A 20,897-nucleotide genomic window follows, 5' to 3' on the forward strand; every position below is an offset into this window, starting at 1 on the left:
AGGGAAAGGCACTGAGTCCTACAGGGGTCCCTCCACATCTTTGCAAAGCCATGGGGTCCCCTGCCTCTTGCCAGGTATGCCTGCTTCTCTCTGACCACCTCCCAGGATCGGGAGGACAGATTCTTGGGAGGCCATAATATTCTCTGTTCTGTTACCCTGAGCCTATTTCCTTGGCTGAAAAGATAGGGCAGTGATATCAGCTTTGCAAGGAGTTGGAACAGGTGCCAGGGCCCTTTCAATGCCAGAAGGTAACCTGGTGGCTAATAACAGTGCAGCTCTCCAAGAGTATAATGCAGTTGTGAGTGTGTGAGGAAGCGCCTCAGTGTTAGTGCAAGGAGGTCTGAGGTCAAGGTCAACAACCAATATGCTTCCCTTTGTGTTCATCACATTCTTCCGGTCTGGCTTCAGTTTGTGCTTCTCAGACTTGGCACCACTGACTGGATAATTCTGTGTTGTGGGTGATCCTCCTGTGTAGAGCAGGATGTCTAGCAGCATCCCTGGGGTCTACCCACTAGATGCCAGTAGCATACACACACCCTACCCTCGCCTCGTTGTGACAATGAAAAGTATCTCCAGACACTTTGGGGGGGAGCAGGGGGTTCTCCATGCCTGGCTTATACAAACAGGTGCTTGATAAATGGCTGTTTATAATTGAGTGCAGGAGAATATCTCTCATCCAAAAGAATGCCCTGTCAGATAGCCAATCAGATCCCACTTCCTCTTCCCTATTTTTCAAAGCCCTGTGCAAATGCCACTTCCTCCAGGAAGACTTCCTTGATTGCCCCATGCCAGTTGTATATACTCTCCCATGCAACAGACACCCATTAGTTCATGTTTCTCTTTAACATCTGTCATTGTCCTAAGTATTTATACATGTGTCTTATCTCCTCTATTCACAAAGTACTGAAGTGACTTAGAACTTTAACACTTACTATTTCCTCTGCCCACTGTCTTACCCATAAAGATGTTCTCTAGTAGTCACATTGGACAACTTCTAAAGCATATACAAAATATGAAAGAACCTCCACAATTTGTATTCCTTCGCAACACACAACCTAAATAAAACTTTCTTTTAAAATGTATTAACAACTTGATATTTATTGTGGACTTAACAGGAATCAGGGCCTGTGCAAGAAACCTTTATACAGATTAACTCACTTTATTCTTAGAACAACCCTATGAAGCAGAACTTTTATACCCCATTTTACAGATGAGGCACAGAAAGGTTAACTTGCCCACTGGTCACACAGGTAAGAAGTGGGAAGAATTTGGATTTAAACCAGGCAGTCCGTCTCCTGTCTGCACTCTTCTGATATAACATATACTGGCGACCAAGCAGCTTCAAGACCTACACCCCAACCAATTCACTGCAAAACTGCAGCACCCCCCCCCCTCAAGCTTTTCTGTATAAAATTCTGCAGCAGCAGGTCACTAAGCTGAAGTCTCCGGGGTCAGGGACCTTGGTCATCCATTCACTATGTTGCCCACAGGGTAAGTCCTGTGCTTTGCATGAAGTAAGTTATTTTTGTTAAATACATTGATAGAGCACCATAGGGAAGTTCTTCCTAAAGTCTAACCTCTGGCCATTTCCTAAGCCAGCAGAAAAGGAGAGTTCGCGCCTACGCCTACGACCCGTGACCACCAGGTGGCGCCTGACGGCCCCCGAGCAGGAAGGCGGAGCTGCAGCAGAGCGGGAGGATCATGTGGACGTTTGGGCGCCGCGCGGCTGCGGGCCTCCTGCCCCGCTCGGCGCCCCCGGGCTCTGCCCAGGCCCGCGCCGGGGCCCCGTGGCCGACGAAAGATCCCCCGCCTTACGGCGGCCGGGGCCTGCGCACCGGGACCGCCGCAGCCAGAGCACGCAACAACTCGGTGAGTATCCGCGCGGGCAGACGCCGGGGCCGCACGCTGAAGGACAGAGGCCGTGCAAGCGGGGGACGCGCCAGGCATGCGCGCCCGCTCCGGCTCCCGCGGGGCCGCGCTCGGGCGGGGGCGAGCGGCAGCGGCGGCGGCGCGCGCGGCCGTGCAGTTCCCCAGGCTCCGTTTCTCCTAGTTACATTTGCACCGCTTCCGCTTTCTGGTAAAAGGAGAGGGTACCCTGCACTGCAACTGCCGGAACTGCGTGGACAAAGGCAGAGGAGGTGGACGGAGATCGGCTCTAGGGACCAGTGGTGGCTCTAAGCTTGTCACTTCTCTTTGCGAGAAATTCAGTAATAATATGCTAGGTACTATAATTTACATACATGTATATTATCTGTAATATTAATATGCTCTAAATATAAAATGATTTCAGTAAAAATACATATCACTAAAATAGTGTATTATATAAATATGTATACTATCAGAGTGATGTTTTCGAGCATGGCCTTTTTTAAACGAAATGCTTTCATCCAGCGACTTGAAGATGCCAAGGCTGCTAGCACAGTAGCTAGAGCAGCAGGGCTTTTGGATCAGGCCTCGGTTCCAAATTCTGGCTCCTCCCGTCATCGGAGCTGGGTGACCTCGGGGATCCTGGAAACTCTCTGAGGCGTGGCTTTCTTTTCTGTGAAGAGATTTCCTATTTTGCCCAGCTAGCATGAGGCTTAATTAACATATAAAGTCTTCAGCACTTAATTTCACTTTCTTCCCCTGGAGATACAAAGAAATATCTGACCCAGTTACTTCACGACTTGAAAGGAAGAAGCCCAAAGGGCGGTGGGTTAACAGGACTACCTGGGAGGATGGAGGTGATATCTCATTGGAGCCTGAAGATGTCAGGGAGCTGTGCGCGGCGCTCAGGAGAGACCGGTGGGCAGAGGCAGGGAAAGGGAGGGGATCCTCTCTGAGTGGCTGGTACACTGGATGGACTGTGGGTGTTGAAGGTGGCAGGGGAAACCCAACCCAGATTGTGTGTGGAGCTCCAGAATGTGGACTTCAGGCTTGAACCTCCCACTGATGTGTTATTTGGCCATGTTTGGAGAAACACTGGGACTGGTTGCCAACACTCAAAGTTCAGATCATGGATTTCCTCGCTTCTCAGGAAAAATAGGCAGTTATGGCCATGCTGGTCCCAGGATCCCCATCTGCAGAACGCAGGTGTTTCTTACTCTGCTCCGTCTGTGCCGCTCTCACCTAGAGCTGCCCTGGCTTGCCCTTTGACTCCTGCCTATGTGGGCACCATGTCAGCAGTTTTTAATTTAGGAGAGTGACAAGATACGGTGTGGTCTTTTGGATGGTACCTAGTGGCTGTTAAGGGTGCTGACTCAGAAGTGTACCCAGGAGATGGGCACTGGGCACACACTAGGATTGGGGTCGTTGGGAGGTTGCTAGGTGGTTAGCAACCGAGGTCGCCCACTGGACCCCTTTTTCCATAGTAAGTTAATGGCATTGGTTTAACCTGTCTATTCCACAGTTCCCTTGCCCATTTCAAGACTTGTAGAGTTGGGTGATGACAGTGGCAACAGGGCCACCATCCTTCTCAATGTTTTTAAGGCCTTAACTGTCCTCAGGTTGATCCCTGAAGTCCCCTGTACTCGAGAAGTCATCAGAACTGAGTTCACTTGGGGAGCCTCTTCCCTGGCCTCATTTTCTAGAAGGCCCCTTCTCCGTCCACAGCAGCTGTCCAACAGAAATAGAAAGGGAGCCACATGTGTGTAATTCTCAGTGTTCTAGTAATTCCATTGGAAATGCAAAAAGAAACTGGTGAAATTAATTTCAACGGTACATTTAAGTAGTGTATCAAAATGTTATTTCAACAGGTAATCAACACTGAAAGCTCAGTACTGAGATATTTGTACTCATTTTTTTGTACTCATTCCTCCAGATCCAGTACAGATTTCACACTTCCAGCACTTGTCCTTCACATGCTCAGCTGAGTTTATGGTAGACATACTTGATCTCTATTTAGATTTTATAAAATTCACAACTGAAAAAGTAAATTCCTAGACTGGAGTTGTTCCGAACATACTTTAAATGTTCCAGTAACTTTATGGAGTGTCATTTTTAAATGAAAATTAAGTAAGGTTTAAAATCCAATTTCTCGGTCACAATAGCCACCTTTCAAGTGCTCCATGGCCACGTGTGGCTGGCAGCGACCACGTGCACAGCTCTGGGGCTGAACAGATTTATTTAGCTTCTAATCTTCGGATCTTAGCTCCTGCTGCTCATCAGAACCCAGAATCCACAGAAATGCTCTGTAAGAGTGTCCTCCTCCACCCACCTTATTCACCTCGAGGCTCGGAGAGGACTCTGGTTCCAGCAGGCAGCCTCCGACCCTAATAATGAAAATGTGACAGTGACTGGGTCTCTGACCTTTCCCCTTTAATGCTGGAGGCAGCTCCAAGGAGGCGATAACTGGGAGTCACTGCGTCATAAATAACTTCGTAAGCCCCTGCCGCAGCCACGTCTGCACACATGGGAAGGCTGTCAGGCATCCATCTTCCTAGAGGAACAAGCCTGTCACTTACGCCCCCACAGCCTCTGCCTGGCAAATGGGTTATGTCTTACTTCACTTTAAATTCATTTTTATTTTCTTCCACAGATAACATACCTGAGTCTGCACACACAAAAGTGTATATAAAGTATCAGTATTGTTTAAAGAGTAATAACAGACTCCCATGTTCCCACCCCCAGGGTAAGAAATTGAATCCTGCGTGTTCTGGGAAGGCCCCGGTGCTCCCGGAGAGGAACCTGCCACCCTGCATTCTGGCAGGCATCCCCTTCTCTTCTTAGGGTTTCGCCTCCTTTGTAGGTCTCCCTAAACCATGTGCCACTCATTGAAAAAGACATTGTGCTGTATTTACTCTGCTGTGACTTGCTCCTTGTGACCAGTGTTGGTGTTGAGACGCGGCAACACTGATGTGCACAGCTGTCATTTATCTGTTTTCTCTGCTGGATGGTATCTACTGGGTGAGCATGTCACACCTGGTCCAGGCTCCTGTGACATCTGGGTGATTCCAGTGAGCTGTTCTCACGATGGCACTGCGGTGAGCGTTCCTGTGTGCGGACAGAACCTCCTCTTGGGTGAAGTCCTCACGTAGGCACTGCCAGGCGAGGGGCCGGCAGATATTCAAGTCACTGGATGCCAAGAGTGGTGGGTGGCACAGGTTGGTCCTCCCCAGTAGTGGTGAGAACCGATCCACTCCTCAAGCCTGTGGTTTGACAGGGCCCAGGGGGCCGTGGGGACCCCGGGGTGAAGGTGGCCAGGCCTCACCAGGCTGAGCCTTAGCTGGGTCGCGTGGTTCCAGGGCCTGAGCCTGTGGCCTAGGAACCTTGCAGCATTTTCTCAGGTACCTCCCATGAGCCAGCCCTGTGCTGAGCTCAGTCACTGAACCCTGGAGCGTGAAGTAGGCAGACCGACCACCGACACATAGTCCAAGGGCTCCAGGTGACCCGGAAGCAGGAGGGGTGGCCCCAGGGAGCACTTATAATCCAGCACCCCCGCACCCCACCCAAAAGTCCACCTGCCGCAGCCCTCAGGCAGAGCAGGTGGCTTCTCTCTCAGGCAGGGGCCAGATTTTGCCTCTCTGACCTCCGACCTCTCCATCCTTTCACTGAGATGCTTCAAAACAAATTTACTAAACACCCTCAGGCCCCGTGTTTGGGGTGTTCATGTCCTCTTGTCTAATCCTCGTAACCATTCTGCAAGGCCAGTACCCCGATCCCTGCCTCCAGAGGAGAGAGCAGAGGCCTAGAAGGTTAAGCAGTTCCCCAGGGAATGTCAGGTTGCAGAGAGTAGGTGAGAAACAGGGCAGGGAGTCTGGCAGCTGTTATTCTTGTGGTTAAAAAACAGCTGAATAAAGACTTCTGCTCTGGCTGTGCATGAGTACTTCGCCTTAGACCAAATCTCCCACCAGAACCGTCAAAGATGTGCAATGAAAGACAAAAATAAAACAGAAAAACAGCTACGTGAAGGTATCAGAGAGATGCAGACAGCTAGGATTTGAGGGGCCAGGATCCTGGAGAGAAAGCAAATTCAGAGTTGACCTCCGTGTTCTCCAGCGCCTCCCTCCGTATTTGATTCCCAGGGGTGGGATTCTTTCCTTGGTGACCCGGACCCTGGGAACAGACAGCTTGGGTTCAAATCCTAGCTGCCTGACTGTGTTTGTGTGATTTTGGTCAAGTTATCCTTCTGTGCCTCAGTTTCCTCATCTGTAAAATATGAATACAGTCAATCATTATTCCTGGATCCTGTACCTGTGAAGTCACCTCCTCCCTAAAATGTATTTGTAACCCCCAAATCAATACTCAAAGCACTGTCATGGTCATTCTTGGACATGCACAGAGACCCCAAAATATAAGTCGCCTACACTCAACATGTCCCTGGCTGAGTCAGACAAGAAGCCCTTCATACTGGTAACAGCGGTCCTTTTCACAGTGTATTTGGTGGCATGTTTTTCACACTTTTGTGTTTTTTGCTGGCAATTCCAGCAAAAGTTTAAAGTGGCCCCAAGCACAGTGCTGAAGCGCTGTCTAGTGTCCCTAAGCAAGAAGTGGGATGGGCCTCAGAGAAAACACGTGGGTTGGATCAGCATCATTCAGGTGTGAGTTCAGGGTCAGTGAATAAACAAGATATATTCAACAAGTGCGTTTAAACAGAAACACGTAAAACAAGGATCTGCAGTGATCAGCTGGGGAGAATGTGACCAGTGGCTTTCAGGAACCTAAGCCTGCATTTCCCTTAGAAGTAAGTGGCTAACCCAGTGTCTGCGGCTGCTTTATAGGACATAACTGTCGTGAGTAATGACGTAATAGTCCTTCCCTCACAGGGTTGTAATGAGGACTGAACGAATCCCTGGCTCTAAGGACGGAGAACGCTACCCAGCAGAGGGCGAACACCTAGAATGTGCTGTGGTGATGCTGTGGCTGTCACGGCCCCTCTCACCTCTTCAGAGCCCTTGTCTGCGTTCTGCACCCCTCTCTCCTCTACCTCCACTCGCCTCTCAGCCTTCGCCCTTCTTAGCTTGCCAAGGGCCCCGGTGGCTGGAGAGAGTAACTGACACCCTCTGGACCCTTCTCTTAGCAGCAACCACAGTGACCTTTGGACTACGTGAACCTTGCCACCAACCTCTGAAAGCCCCTCAGTGCCTTCCAGGATAAAGTCCAACTGGTACCTTCACGAGAGCCCGTGGCCCCTATCCATCACCTCCCTTACCATCTCCGCTCGGCTGCACCACTCTGTCTCCCTCCCGGCCTCCATCCCCTCCGCCATCTCTCCGGCCGGTCTGCAGGCCTGGCAATCATCAGCTCAGACCCCACCTCTTCTGAGCCAGGCGCCAGGACACTCAGCAGTTACATATTAAAAGAAGTCAATGGGTCACCGTGTCCCCTGCAGATCGTGTCAGTGAGATCTGTCAGACAGCAGTCTGCAGTCAGGACCTCTCTTCTGGACATCCTGCTTTTTGTTGTTGCTCGTTTTAGTCAAATTCTAAGGGTTTTGCTGACACTTTGCATGTCCTCTGTGCTAACCACCCCATCACAGCCTAGAGCAGTGCTGCCAGATAGAACCTTCCGTGATGGTGGATATGTTCTGTGTCTGTGCCACAAGCCACATGACACCACAGGACACTCAAAACGTGGCTGGTGCCACTAAGGAACTGACTTTTTCAATGTTCTCTTATTTCAGTAAGTGTATGTCTACATGGCTGCACGTGGCTCATGGCTGCTGTGTTGGACAGCACAGGCTGAGCGTCCAGGGAGCTCGGTGAGATGCACTAAAGGGAGGTGAAGAAAATTCCTGAGAAGTAAATACTCTGAAGCACTTTAACCTGGTTACTCCCAAACGCAGAAGTGGCGATATTTAAACCATGTGTTCATGGACTGTAATCTACTGGAAAATGGTAATGTTCTTCTTCACTTTGGTTTTTAGAGTGTGGGCCTCCGCTGCCTCAACCAGATCCTGAATGTCAAAAAGCAGAGTGTCTGTCTGATGAATTTGAGGACAGCGGGAACTGTGAGCAACCCTGGGTAAGTTAAAACACCTTCCATGTCCCAGATCTCTTCCTCCCTCTCCCCGACCCTCCCTCCCCTTCTCAATACACAACGTACGTGCACATACACATACTTCTCTCTTCTTTTTTCCTTTCCTCTTACCTTTTTTTAACCAAAAAATAAATAAATAAACAAAGCTCATCCCATACAAAACCTGTTTTCTCCCCAAGCAGCAGCACTCATAAGCATCTTTCCACATCACTAATGACCCACCACATTGTTTTTAATGAAGTAGTATTAAGTTTTATGGATGTACCATAACTCATTTCACCCACCCCCTGTTGCTGGACATTTAGGTTGTTTCCAGAGTTTTGTTATTATCCTCCGTGATATCGTAGTAGTTAGGGCAGGCCAAGCTCCTGTAATAAGCAGACCCAAAACTGTAACAGCTCCAACCAGGAGTGGTTTGTGTTCCCCTGCCGTCGGCCCAGGGTGGCCCTGCCTCTGCGAAATGGGTCAGGGAGCCTGGCTCCTTCTACCTTCCTATGGCCTGTCAGTACCTTGTTGTCCTCTGCAGGTTGAGGCCAGGTCACCCTGTCCAGGTTCCACTCCATGAAAGGGATGAGTGTGGAAGGCCTGGAAGTGGCATCTGTCCCTCACTCACATTTTAGTGGGAAGGACTTGGTCACAGGGACCCAGCTACCTGCAGGGGAGGCCAGGAAGTGCCCTGGAGGGAGGAGGCGATGCGTGGACCCTCCTTCCACATACACATACACATACACATACACATACACATACACATACACATACACATACACATACACACAACCACAGGCTGCAGCCACAGGCCCAGGCAGGTCACCCAAGATGTCCAGGTGACATGCAATCCCGTCTCCCAGGTCTAGGAATCGCATTTTTGACCTGCGTGCGCGCACGCACACACACACACACACACACGGAGAGGGGCAAGATACCCACTACGACACACCCATTCAAAAAAGAGTCATGTCCCTGGCCTGTGGCAGCAATGTCCCTGGGCAGCACTGGGACAACCTCTGCCCTGGCCGTGGAGGACATCCTTCCAAGAAACCCTGGTGCTGCCCCTCGGAGGCTTCTCCTGGTCTGTCACTCCCATAGGTTACCTCAAGGTATTGAATATAGTTCCCTGTGCTCTACAGTAGGACCTTGCTGTTTTTCTATTTTAGGTATAGTAGTATCTGCTTCTGTCTCTATGGATTTATACCAATTTTTAAAAATTTTAAAATAGTATCTATACAGGAAAGTCTCCAAGTTATAAATATATAGCTGGATACATTTTCAAAAACTAAACATAACACGTTAACACAAGAAATAGCTTAAGAAATAGAATATGACCAGCCCCTTCAAAGCAAACCTTCTGCTCACTTCTAGTTATTAACCCCTCCCTGCCCCAGAATAGCTACCATTCTGATTTCCAATAGCAAGGATTAGTTTTGCCTGGGCTTTAACTTTATATAAACAGAATCATTAAGTATAAATGTCTGCATGTAGCTTCTTTCAGTCACCATTTGTTTGTGGGATTCATCTATATTGTTATATTTATAGACAACTGTTTTGCTCTGTAGTATTCCATTGTATGAATATACCACAGTTTATTTATCTATTATATTAAATGAAATCTGTTCAAGTATTTTGCCCACTTTTCTATTGAGTTTTCTTTTACTTATTGATTTGTGAGAGTTCTTTACATGTTCTGGAAATAAGTCCTTTTTCAGATAGATGGAATGCAAATATTTTCTCCCACTTTGGGGTTTGCCCAACAAATTTTAATAACAAGCCATGGAAACAGCCTGAGTGTCCAGCTGAAGGGGACAAGCTGAATGAATAACATAAAATAAAGAGTATGAAAATCCACATGTGCTAATATGGAACGATTTCTAAGACATATGAAATGAAAATTGCAAGGTGCTTCATTAGTAAAAGGAACATAAAATTCCAGAAGGGCACAGAAGAGAGTGCTTATCGTGGTTGACTCTGGGGATGGGGGCTGCCTGTTTGGGAAGAAGCGCTGATTTCTCTGAAATAAGGGCTTATTACCCTCTCATGCTGTTTCAGGTTTTACTCTGTACATGCTAGAGCTTTTCTATCAATTTAAAAAATTTAAGTAAAAAATAAAGGTGTCAATTGACACTGATAAAATAGAGCAATTTGGTCATTGCGTATTTGGGGTTGTTTCTTGTTCCCCCTGCAGCTCCCTGGACGATACCACCTATGAAAGACTGGCAGAGGAGACGCTGGACTCCTTAGCAGAGTTTTTTGAAGACCTTGCAGACAAGCCTTACACATTAGAAGACTATGACGTCTCCTTTGGGGTACCTCTTTGCTTATTTTCATTCTTCATGCCCTCCCTAAGAAGTTTAGCTAAGATAAAGAATTCCTTTCCAGCAGAGTTACTCATCCAGCAGCAGGCGGTTATGGGTGGGACCAAAAGATTGGGTTCTGGTTCCAGACCTGCTCCACCAGGCTTGTGACCTTGGGCAAGTCACTCAGCCTTTCTGAGCCTCATCTGTGCCTAAAACTCCAGATTCTCACACATCACTCAATAGCCGTGAAAGTAAGTCAGGGAGGGGCCTAGGCCTGTGTTTGTCCAGCAAGACGCCTCTCATCATGCAGGCCTGGGGAACGCTGAACTAGGTCGCTGGTTCCTAAGCAGGGTGAGAGATTGCCCCAGGCGTATGCAGACTAGACTTGGGCCCGACTCCTAGGACATTCTGATGCAGTAGTCAGGGTGCAGCTAGGAGGCACATTTTTTAAAAGCTCCCCTGAGATTCTAATGTGCATCCCCGGGTCCCACCCCTAGGGACTTTTATTTAGTTGGTCTGGGGTGTGGTGCATGCCAGGAATTGAGGTTTTTAAAGTTTTTAGAATCACTCCCCAGGTGATTCTAATATGCACCTGGGTGAGAGCCCCAGGGCTGGATGAATCTTGAGCCCCAGATCCTGGGAGCCCAGGCAGTGCAGCTGTGTGTCAACTGGCCACCAGGTGGCAGACTTGAGCAAGGGTTCGGCCTTTGGATTTAGAATTAGTTGAGGACTTAGGAAGCAGCTCTTTTTTGCCAGTGGGAGCAAATCCCCTGCAGAGGTTAATCCTCTTGACAGCAATTAATTAATACCAGGAAATGTCATGAAGTGTGCATTTTGGATTAAATCATGGAATTATTTAGGACAACCAGCTGTCAGTCTAAGTGATAGAAATGGCATTGAATGTTGCTGTTTGGGGGCACAGACTAGAAAAGGACTCTGTCAGATGGAAAAGACATCAAAAGCCTGGTTGTAAGGACAGTCAGGGACTTGGCAGTAACGGGGCAAGGAAGGATTGAACGTCTTCCAGGTGGACTTGTTGGTCACTGTTAGTAGCAGAAAATGCAGCAGTCTCCAGGCCAGGCTGTAGACGTGCTTACACAGGCAGCCTCAGAAGGCAGAGCTACTTGGGAACCATTACAAACTGGCCTCCCCAACTTGACCATCGGTGGGATGGTTAGAGCTGGGGAAGTTACAAGTCTCCATTCTCCCAGCCTCCTTACCAGCTGCTATTACTACAGGGAAACCATGTCTAAGGCTAAACTCTGCCACACATGCAAACATTCATTAACATGCCACAGAAACAGTCACACTGCCTGTCCTTATGGATTCATGAAGCCCCAGGCTCAGATACTTTGCATGAATGTTTCATTAGAAGCAAAGGTGCCGATATCCTAGCAGCTGAATTCTGCTTACCTCACTTCTGCTTAGTGCTAGGTCACAAGACCTTACCTGCCTTGAGTGCCTCTCTGAAGAGTGATTCAGCTGCTGGCCTTCCCCGGGTCTATAACCCATTCTTGCAAGGGAAGAGGCACCTGAGTTTTTCTAGCCAATACATATACTGTACCTTGAGTATCATTCTGCTCTCTAAGGAAGAAGTATTTCTAGCAAATCACTTGCTAGTTAGGAAAATCTTCAGTGTAAATGTAGAAGGCTAATGGCATATAGTCGCTGCTGCTGTAGTTTGGACCTCTAAGTACTTTGAAATGCTATCCACCCTCGGGTGTGAATTCCCAGTTAGAATCCTTCAGATGCTAACTTATGTATTTCACATAGAAGATAAATCAGTTGAGATTACATTACAGACAACAGAACACCTATAATACCATTATTTGAGCTTGGTTGATGTGCAGTCTTTCCCTACCTGCCCTCAGGGTCCAGTTGGGTGCTGCCTTCTCTGTGAAGCCCTCCTAGATGCTCCAGGCAGACACCACCCTACTCTCCTTGCCCTGCACTCGGAGGATGACTCCATGGAGCACTGGTTACCTGGGGTTGTAACTGTCTGTTTACACATCAGCTCCCATGGCGACACTGAGCTCCTTGGCAGCTAGGCAACCACTGAGTCTGCCGCACTTGACCTGGGACTGTGAGAAGTACCACTCTTTTAAAGAGTTACCTCCAAGCTGCCTTCCTTTTTTTTTCCCCAGGTGGAGCCTTGGCCTTTTAGACAATTTAATGAGAATTTGCTTGCTATGTCCTTCATTCACTGAGTTGTCAGCATATTATTGCCAGAGAGCAGATTTCTTAACTGTTTTGGGTTCGGGACCCCCTGTAAGACTCTGAGTGCTCTGGGCCCTCTCCTGAGGATAACTTCCCCACGGACCTGTGAGTACAATTTTAGTTACCAGGGCTCTCTGCAGACCCCTGAGGACTATCCCTGGGTCCTAGCTCGCAGACCCCTCCTCAGAGGCAGCACTTTACTGGATACGGAGAAAGAGGACCTGGGTAGCATCCTGGGTTTGTACTTTCTTTCCAAGGATGCTTCAGTAAATTATCTAACCATGAGGGGCCAGTCCTTCAGCTGTTAAGTGGGCAACCGTAATTTCTACTTCTCCAGGGGTGTCTTAGGGTTCAGTGACACAATGTAGGTAAAAGTGCTTCACATTCATATTCTTATTTCTTAAGGGGAAGTCAGTGTCTGTTTTAGGAGTGTGGGAAGCCACATGCATATACCTGATGTCCCCTGACTCAACCTGCCATTCTCATCTGTGTGGTTTCTACAGATGAGTTGATAACAACAGAAATGGCTACTTTTGCTTCCACTGGTACTGACTGTTGAGAATCGAGCCTCACCAGCAGTGGCCAGGGTCTGTTCTGATTGGTTAGGCACGGTCTCGGCAGTTGCTAAGCACTAACTCTTTCCCCGCCCCACACTGCCCTGCATTGAAGTCTAACCACCCTCCCAGAGAAGACGCAGATTGCCCCTTAAGGAATAATCCTAATGGACAAAAAGCTCTCTTTATCTGGTCTACTTGCAGACGTTCCTAAAACACTAAGAACTCCTAGGGAACCAGTGAGGCAGCTAGTTTCCTTCCTCCTCTTGCCGCTGTCCTTTGGAAACAGCCTCTGTCTCCCTGGGGAGAAAAATCTAATGATGCTCAAGGAACAGGCCGGGGCGTGGTTGAGTGCTGAGACCCTGCCTTGCATAACCTTGCCCCTCCTGTGACACGTGTTATTATCACAGTGCCTGGTTATCATCCACTCCATTCATCGTCCACAAAAAATCCATCTGTATTTTGCACAAATACTGAAGATGCTAGGATGAAAAGGCAAATCTGCTTTTGAGTTGCCTAAAGTAGTGGAGGGAAGGGGCAGGTGACCAGCAAACAAGCTGGCAGCTGAGATGCAGTGAGGAGAGCACAGAGGCTGTGGGGAAACACACGGACCCTGGTCCCAGCCAAGGGGCGTCCAGGTCACCTTCCTAGAAGCACCTCAGCTCACCAGTCAGCCCCTCATCCCCTCACTGTCTCTGAAGGAGGCGGAGCTGGTGTCGTCCCAAGGAAACGGCGCAGTGGGTGAGACACAGAAAGCACATCCCTAGACCTGACCCACAGCCTTTCCCGCTGCATCACACACCTCCAAGCTGTGGGGTCAACGCACAATGGGGTGTGTAATGGCCACAAACAGGTCATTAGAAGAAATTATGTCTTGATTCCCTGAGCCTGATATCACATGGCAAAATAAGCCATAAACTATGGTGGGGAAGGAGGAGTGGCTCCTAGTGGGTCCAGGGTTTCTTTTTGGGGTGATGTAAATAGTCTGGAATTAGATACTTAGGATGTTTGCACACCTTTTGAAAACAGTTTGTGAAATGCCAAAAACTACTAAATTGTACTGTTTCAAGATTTTAAAATCAGTGAAAGGCTGTCCCACCAAAATAGTACGTATGGATTTCAGGGAAAAAAATTAAAAAAAAAAAAAAAAGCTTATGTATACTGTGATCCTAGCCCTTTTTTAAAAAATTCATTTAAAAATTGGCAGCCAATACCTGAGAGTGAACATCTCATATCGCTGACTAATGGGACTGAGAGTGCACTTTGTGTTACAGAAAGAACAGCATCTTTTGGACCCAAACAGACCTAGATTTAAGATCAGCTCTGCCAATTACTAAATATTCTTTATTGCTCTGTCTCTCTGTTGTCCTCATCTGTAAAACTGGGATAATGATTCCTACTTCTGATGGTCATGGTCACGGAGAAAAGTTTTACACAACGTGCAAAGCACAGTGCCTGGCAGAGTTGGTATTGAATAAATAACAGGTGCTGTTTTGTGGGGAAGGAGGGGAAGAGATAATTAGGTTTGTTTGTTTAACGGAGGTACTGGGGACAGTTCTTTATGGTGTATGTTGTAGAGTGTAGAAATGCAAAGTGTTGAGATATAGCAAACTAGAGGCAATTATGACACAGTGTTAACTTTATCTTGTTTTCTTTCCCTCATGCTTTTCAACACCTGATCCACCAGAGTGGTGTTTTGACAGTTAAACTGGGTGGGGATCTAGGAACCTACGTGATCAACAAGCAGACCCCAAACAAGCAGATCTGGTTATCCTCGCCATCCAGGTATGTTCACAAGTCAAAATCTCTCCTTGCTTAACTTGTTTGAAACACGGTCTTGTGGCCCGTTTAAGTGTCGCCCTCATGTGTTTGTACCTGTGTAAGTGAACCTTTCCTGATGTTTTCCAGCCTGTCTCATGCTCAGCAGGAAAGTCTACTCTGGTTCTGTAACTTCTGTCCAGTGATAATGTGGCTGCTCTAAGCAGATATTGGGATGTTAACAAGATCTGAAGGGGGAAATGTTCGGAACTCGGCCTAAACTCTATTAAATCATTGGCACGCCTTTGAAAAAATGACTTTTGCTATTTCAGCATCTGAACAAGTTGCACTTTGTCTTCAGATCACGTTAACGTTCAACGTCTAGTTTGTTCTGAGCGTCGCAGTTAAAGGTTAGTTGAATCTGTTTGCAGAACTGGGCTGTGTGCTCTGTGGAGGCGAGAGAGCGCCTTTAACTGCCCTTCCAGGGCATTTTAATCCCTCCTGCCTTTTCTGTTGACGTGCTTTCAATCTAGCAGAATAAAATATTGTACTGGAGCCGTCGGTGCTGCGTCTCAAAGCCTGAGAACTTGCCGGGAGAGCAGGTCCCTCATCCCTCTAGCTGCTGCTGAAGTGGCTGTAAGAAAGTCAAAGAGATGCCCATGAAAAGCTCTCAGACCAACCTTCCTGGTCTCTCATTAGCACTTCCAAAGAGACCTACTGACTGTGAATCGGGGAAAGGCCCAAATGTCACTAGCGTGGAGTTCTTTGAAAGCCTAACAGTATCTGCATTAAAAAAAAAACTATTTAACTCTTCCCCTGCCCCAGTGTTGACATCATTTTTAGGCAGTTAATAGTACACTGTTTATGGTGCTGTGATGTGTGGTTCTTTGTTCAAAATAAAGCATTATGCCTTCTTTACCTCAGCCTCATGTAGGAAGTATGTTACAATTCAAGAAGAACGGCTCCAAAGGATCACTGTCAGTTCTCACAAGGCCCTTATTCACAGATTGCCTTGCTTTTTAGATCCAGATAGTTTACTTGATGTTGGGGGGGGGGGGGTGTTTTACCCTATGTGGACCAATTAGCCTGTTCTCTTTGGCCTCAAACCGTCGTCCTCACCCTAACTGTGGCCGCACATGCGGACTGTACATTCTCTTTCATCTCCAGAGGAACCAGCATGAGAAAGTGGGTGCATCAGCTCAAACCCAGCCCTCCAGCTTTGGGGATTGGTGGCTCTACGAATAGTGGGCAGGGCACCAGCACCAGCTGTGATGGCTTCACTAAAAGAATTCCCTCGTGTTGTATCTGGAGACTGAAAAAGTCCTTATCCTGTTTGGACACACCTACCGGCCGTATGATCCCACCCCAGGCACGTTTAGAAGCATCTACTTCTGCATCATGATATCTTCCGAGAAATTCCAAGTTTTGTTGTTGTTGTTGTTGTTGTTTTTAATCTGTAATTCACGATGGGAATCTGGAAAGAAAAATCTGCCGAGCAGCCATTTAACTGTCATAGATACTCTGTTCTTCAAAAAAATTTTTTTTAGTTTTCCACTCAGTTTTTCACATTGGTTCAAAGTAATCTTTCCTGGGGCTGCTTTTCTGATACTCTGGGTTTTTTTAATTGACAGCGTTTTAGGTCTAGTGGAAACGGTGGCCTTGCCCACCCTGAGGAGGTTGTAGGATGCAATAAAGGTGAGGTCTGGGTGGACACCTGGATGTTAGGGCTGCTGGGGCAGTGTGGAGGGGCCTGGGGGGGGGGTCTCATGCTCTGCCTGGCATCCCACCAGCAAAACAGAGTCTAGGGCCAGGGGAGCACTTTCTCAAATCAAGGGATTTGGTCCAGGTTGTTATGCCTTTCCGTGTTTGGCTGTCTGTGCATATTAAACAAAAGTCCCAGTCCTTTTAGTTCCCTTTTATCTCCATTATTACGAAAGTGTTCAGACCTCAGCATTTGGTTGATAATACAGAAATCTTGATATTTTTCTAACCCTAAAAGATGCTTCCCTTATAAGCTTTCCTCCTCCCTGGCAAACTCCTCGCAGTCTTGGACTTTGGAAAGGCTCCCCTGAGTGCGCAGGTGGACTCCAGTGCCCCTTCCCGTGGGCACTCAGGGCACCTCTCCTCCTTGTACCAAGGCATCATTATGTACCACCATCATCTGCCGTCATGTCCACCCCCTGCACTGGGCCGAGAGGAGGTGGAATTAATGAGCACAAGTTGTGTAGCTCTGGAATAACAAGACACAGCAAAACCTGGCTACACCTGGGTCCACACAAACCCAGCATGAAGTACACACACAGCTGTTATTCACTGATGAGTTGGAAGTGGAGGAACTGGCCACACTCTCAGTTTCATGGATTTAAAATTGAATTCAGAAAGCTGTTTTTTAAAATAGTAATACAGATGGTTGTCAGGGGCTGGGGAGAGGAATGAATGGAGAGTAACTGCTTCATGGGTATGGAATTTCCTTTGGGTGACGAAAATGTTTTGAAAGTAGATAGAGGTAGTGGTTGCACAATGTTATGAATGTCCTAAAATTGACCATTAATAACAGTGATATCGCAGGTAAGGGACAAATCACGTCAGTGGTACACGGATGGCCGTAATCTAGAGAACACTGCTCTGATGTAGCTGGTTTCGAATGTGAGGTAGGAAAAGCAAAAGATCAGAATGTGCTGCCTAGAGACTCATCAGCAGGGTGAAATGTTTTCAGGTCTTGAGAACTGTTCTGTGAGTTGTTCCAGAGGATAACCGTGTAATTATTCTTGAATAGAAAGGCCCTAAGACGAGAAGTCAAATACACGCCTCGCTGAGTATTACTTTCCAGAACTTCACTGCAGTCAAGTGCTCGGTGGCGCTTTGTTCTAAAGGTGCTGTCCCCGTGGATTTCCTATGTGTGTTTTGTCTTGCAGTGGCCCCAAGCGTTACGACTGGACCGGGAAAAACTGGGTGTACTCCCACGACGGTGTGTCCCTCCACGAGCTGCTGGCCAGGGAGCTGACTCAAGCCCTGAAAACCAAACTGGACTTATCTTCTCTGGCTTACTCTGGAAAAGACACTTGCTGCCCAGCCCAGTTCTAAAGACATTAAAAGCGCTAAAGCCAGGACCTCAGCTTTGCTCCATGGCTGAATGGCTAGTTTTTTCCATTCCTGATTTTGAGGACAGTTGCATTGTGTGTAACGGGCTTTGTTAAGAGACTGTGGCCTCCCAGCCTGCCCCAAGTTCAGATTTTTAATTTCCATAGAGTCTTTTTGGATTTACTGTTGATTTCCTCCCTCATGTGATATTCCTTATCATCTGATGTGTCTGTATGCCTGTACCTCTATAAATAAGCTCACAACAGAGAAAGAAGGACAGATTCCAGGAGAAATGAATCGTCTCCACTGTTCATTCTTTGAAGGAGAGCTGCTGGCCTACCTCACCGTCCTGTCTCAAAATGACTCACTAACGCACAGTCTAAAAAGTTCCTCCATCTCTTGAAAGTGTAAACACTTCTTAGCCCTTTAGTATTTCAGCATCAGTGGCGACTCGGGAATTCTCAGACCAAAGCCTGTTTTTTCTCTGTGCTTTGTGACTGCCAGGGTGTGGCCCACACGGGGGGTGCACAGGGAGATGTGATGCCGTGTCTTCCACGGCTGCGTGTATCTGTACATACACATTTACGTGTGTGGATACATTGTTTTTTCGTTTTAATTTAAGGGTCAGTATAAAATAAGCTATTGCAACACTGGTCTGAGAATGCAAAAAGTCTCCCAAAGACAAGGTGGGAAAACCATCTCCGTTAGCTTGTGGATTTGGCACAGTAACCGAGGTAACAGAGCTGAGGAGGTGCCTGGTAAATTGTGAAGGGCCACGTACAGGAAGAGATGTTTGTGTTAATGAAAGGAACCCGAGTCCTACACTTGGCTCAGCCCCAAAGCAGCTGTCTATCTATGGACAAGTTTCTCCAACTCCCTGGACCTCTGTTTTCCCCTGTTAACTCAGAGGGTTGAACTGGATAGAATTTCGTTGATTCCCAATTTAGACAGTTACAGGTCTTGTCAGGCAACTTAACAGGCTGGCTTTAATTCCCTCTAGGAAAGGAGGTAAGAGTGAACAATTTTTTTTTTGAGCTGTAAAGTAAGTATATGATTTGGGGCATTGCTCTCCTTGAATTTCAGTTGAATTCATGTTCAAATAATCATCTTTTGGGGGGCCGTCACCATGCTAAGCCTGTGCTATAGACTGAAAGTTTAGGCGTGGCTCCTAACCCCCAATCACAGCCCTCATGAGTGGGGTTAGCGCCCTTGTAACAGAGATCCCAGAGAGCTCCCTTGTCCTTTCCACCATGTGAGGACACGGGGAGGAGACCACTGTCTGTGAACCAGGAAGCCCGCCTTCACCAGACACATCTGCTGGGGCCTTGATCTTGGACCTCCCAGCCTCCAGACTGTGAGAAATAAATTTCTGTTTATAAGCCATCCAGTCTGTGGTGTTCTGTTTCAGTAGCCCTGGAGGACCAAGGCAGCCTGCCGTACCACATGGCCTCATTTTATTTGTTCCAGGTCTGCATTTTACACATGAAGAAACCAGGGCTCAGGAACGTTAGAACTCAGCCAAAGTTATGCCCCTGTTCTGTTACTTTCTGGCTAAAGAAAGATTTATTAGTGACTAGTCTATGCAAGTGTGTATCAAAGGCTTTTGCAGTGGGAGAACCAAAAACACATTCCATTATGGAAAATAACTCTTTAAAACAGAACAATATGAACAAATGTTAAATGACTAGTTAAAATAAAGTCTTCCTTCAAAAATAATTTTTAGTCCAGTGGAAATTTTTAAGTGGGATAGGTCAGCACCAGTGAAAAAAAATTTTTTTAAATCGTGTGTTTGTGTGTGCATATGAGTGTCTATCTCTTGCTTCTAAGGAAGGTTTCATTGCCCCTCACTTCCCTAGAACTCAGCTCAGTGGTGCATTCTCCTATCTGGGACACAAGGGAACATGAAAAGAAGTATGTAAGTGGGCTGCCAGAACATGAAAATGGAAATTAGGGAGTCTCTGCTCTCAGTGCTTTTCCTTGTGCAGACTTTCAGGCCTATTTACTTTTGCTTTACATACAATTCTAACTAGTTTAATCCTTTATATTCTAAGGCCCTGAAGTTCCCATTTAAAGCAGCAAAGGGATGGCCAGCACAAGAACACCAGGGGAGAGGGCAGGAATAAAATCATGCTCTGACAAGCAAACTGAAAAAGCACCACAGTGTGCAGCCAGAGCCCCACACACTCAGACTCTGGGAGCATCATCACGTTTATGGTGTCACTCATATTAAGGATGAGTGTTCAGGAAATCACTGTGAACATTCAGGCTTATATGTTAAAGGAGGCAAGAAGATACGTCATAGAATTTTAGAAAGCTCTCTGTTACGTTTAGCTTCCTACGCAGATAGACCTTTTGCCACTAGAAAATAAAACTATCCAGAATGATTTATTTAGCTCTTTCTGAAGACACAGATAAGTGGGGTATGTAAAAGAGAACTTGAGTTTTTTTTAAATAGAGTTTTAAAAGTTTGATCCAAACTCTGCCACTCTACTTGTGTGTTGATGCTAGCTTCAGTTTTCTTGTGTATAAAGTGGAGATACCTAACCATGGCACATGTGCCCACATGCAGAGCAAACACATGACAAATATTATCACATGGGCAGCATAATCGCATATTCAAAGTTGGGGATTTTCCCAAATTCTGACATTCTCTACTCAATCTCGAACTTAGTCAAAATGCTTACTTTGGTTATCTTGGTGGATGGATTCTGATTCCCTAGAACAATTTTTCTTGCCCCTTACAATCTTCGTATTGTACCCTACCTTTTCCATAACTTCTAAGAACAATAAGGCCAAACTTCTGTTTGACAGTTTGTGTTAAATAATAGGTTTACAGTATGTCTCTTAAGCTGTACCTGACCCCATATTCTAATACATTTCATTGCTGGAACTAAGCAGAACCCTGCACTCCCCCGCCCAAGTACAGAGGCCCTTCTATGTCCCCTCCCTCTTGTTTGTAGAAAAGCTGAAGGCGCCCCTGAGTCACAAAAAGAGCAGGTTCAAGCAGTTAATGATTAGGACAGGAGAGTCACAGACTGAT

General features: G+C 47.0%; 1 protein-coding gene and 1 long non-coding RNA gene across 3 annotated transcripts in view; one reads left to right on the forward strand and one right to left on the reverse strand.

The window, feature by feature from the left end:
• The window catches only part of LOC135322265 (uncharacterized), a 132,170-nt gene that overhangs the window by 83,695 nt on the left and 27,578 nt on the right, over positions 1-20,897 (reverse strand). The gene's annotated exons all lie outside the window — the stretch shown is intronic.
• On the forward strand, positions 1,679-19,240 carry FXN (frataxin). The gene is made up of 5 exons (XM_031449835.2): positions 1,679-1,869; positions 7,844-7,941; positions 10,136-10,256; positions 14,706-14,803; positions 17,692-19,240. Exons 1-5 carry the CDS (start codon positions 1,702-1,704, stop codon positions 17,858-17,860), a joined length of 654 nt encoding a protein of 217 aa, XP_031305695.2. The 5' UTR covers positions 1,679-1,701; the 3' UTR covers positions 17,861-19,240.

Source organism: Camelus dromedarius, chromosome 10 (assembly GCF_036321535.1).
Source record: "Camelus dromedarius isolate mCamDro1 chromosome 10, mCamDro1.pat, whole genome shotgun sequence".
NCBI classification, from domain to species: Eukaryota; Metazoa; Chordata; class Mammalia; order Artiodactyla; family Camelidae; genus Camelus; species Camelus dromedarius.

Coding starts and splice junctions, on each gene's coding strand:
- FXN (XM_031449835.2), top strand. CDS start 1,702: ATGTGGACGTTTGGGCGCCGCGCGGCTGCGGGCCTCCTGCCCCGCTCG. Junction 7,942..10,135: donor GGAACTGTGAGCAACCCTGG/GTAAGTTAAAAC, acceptor TTCCCCCTGCAG/CTCCCTGGACGATACCACCT. Junction 14,804..17,691: donor TGGTTATCCTCGCCATCCAG/GTATGTTCACAA, acceptor TTTGTCTTGCAG/TGGCCCCAAGCGTTACGACT.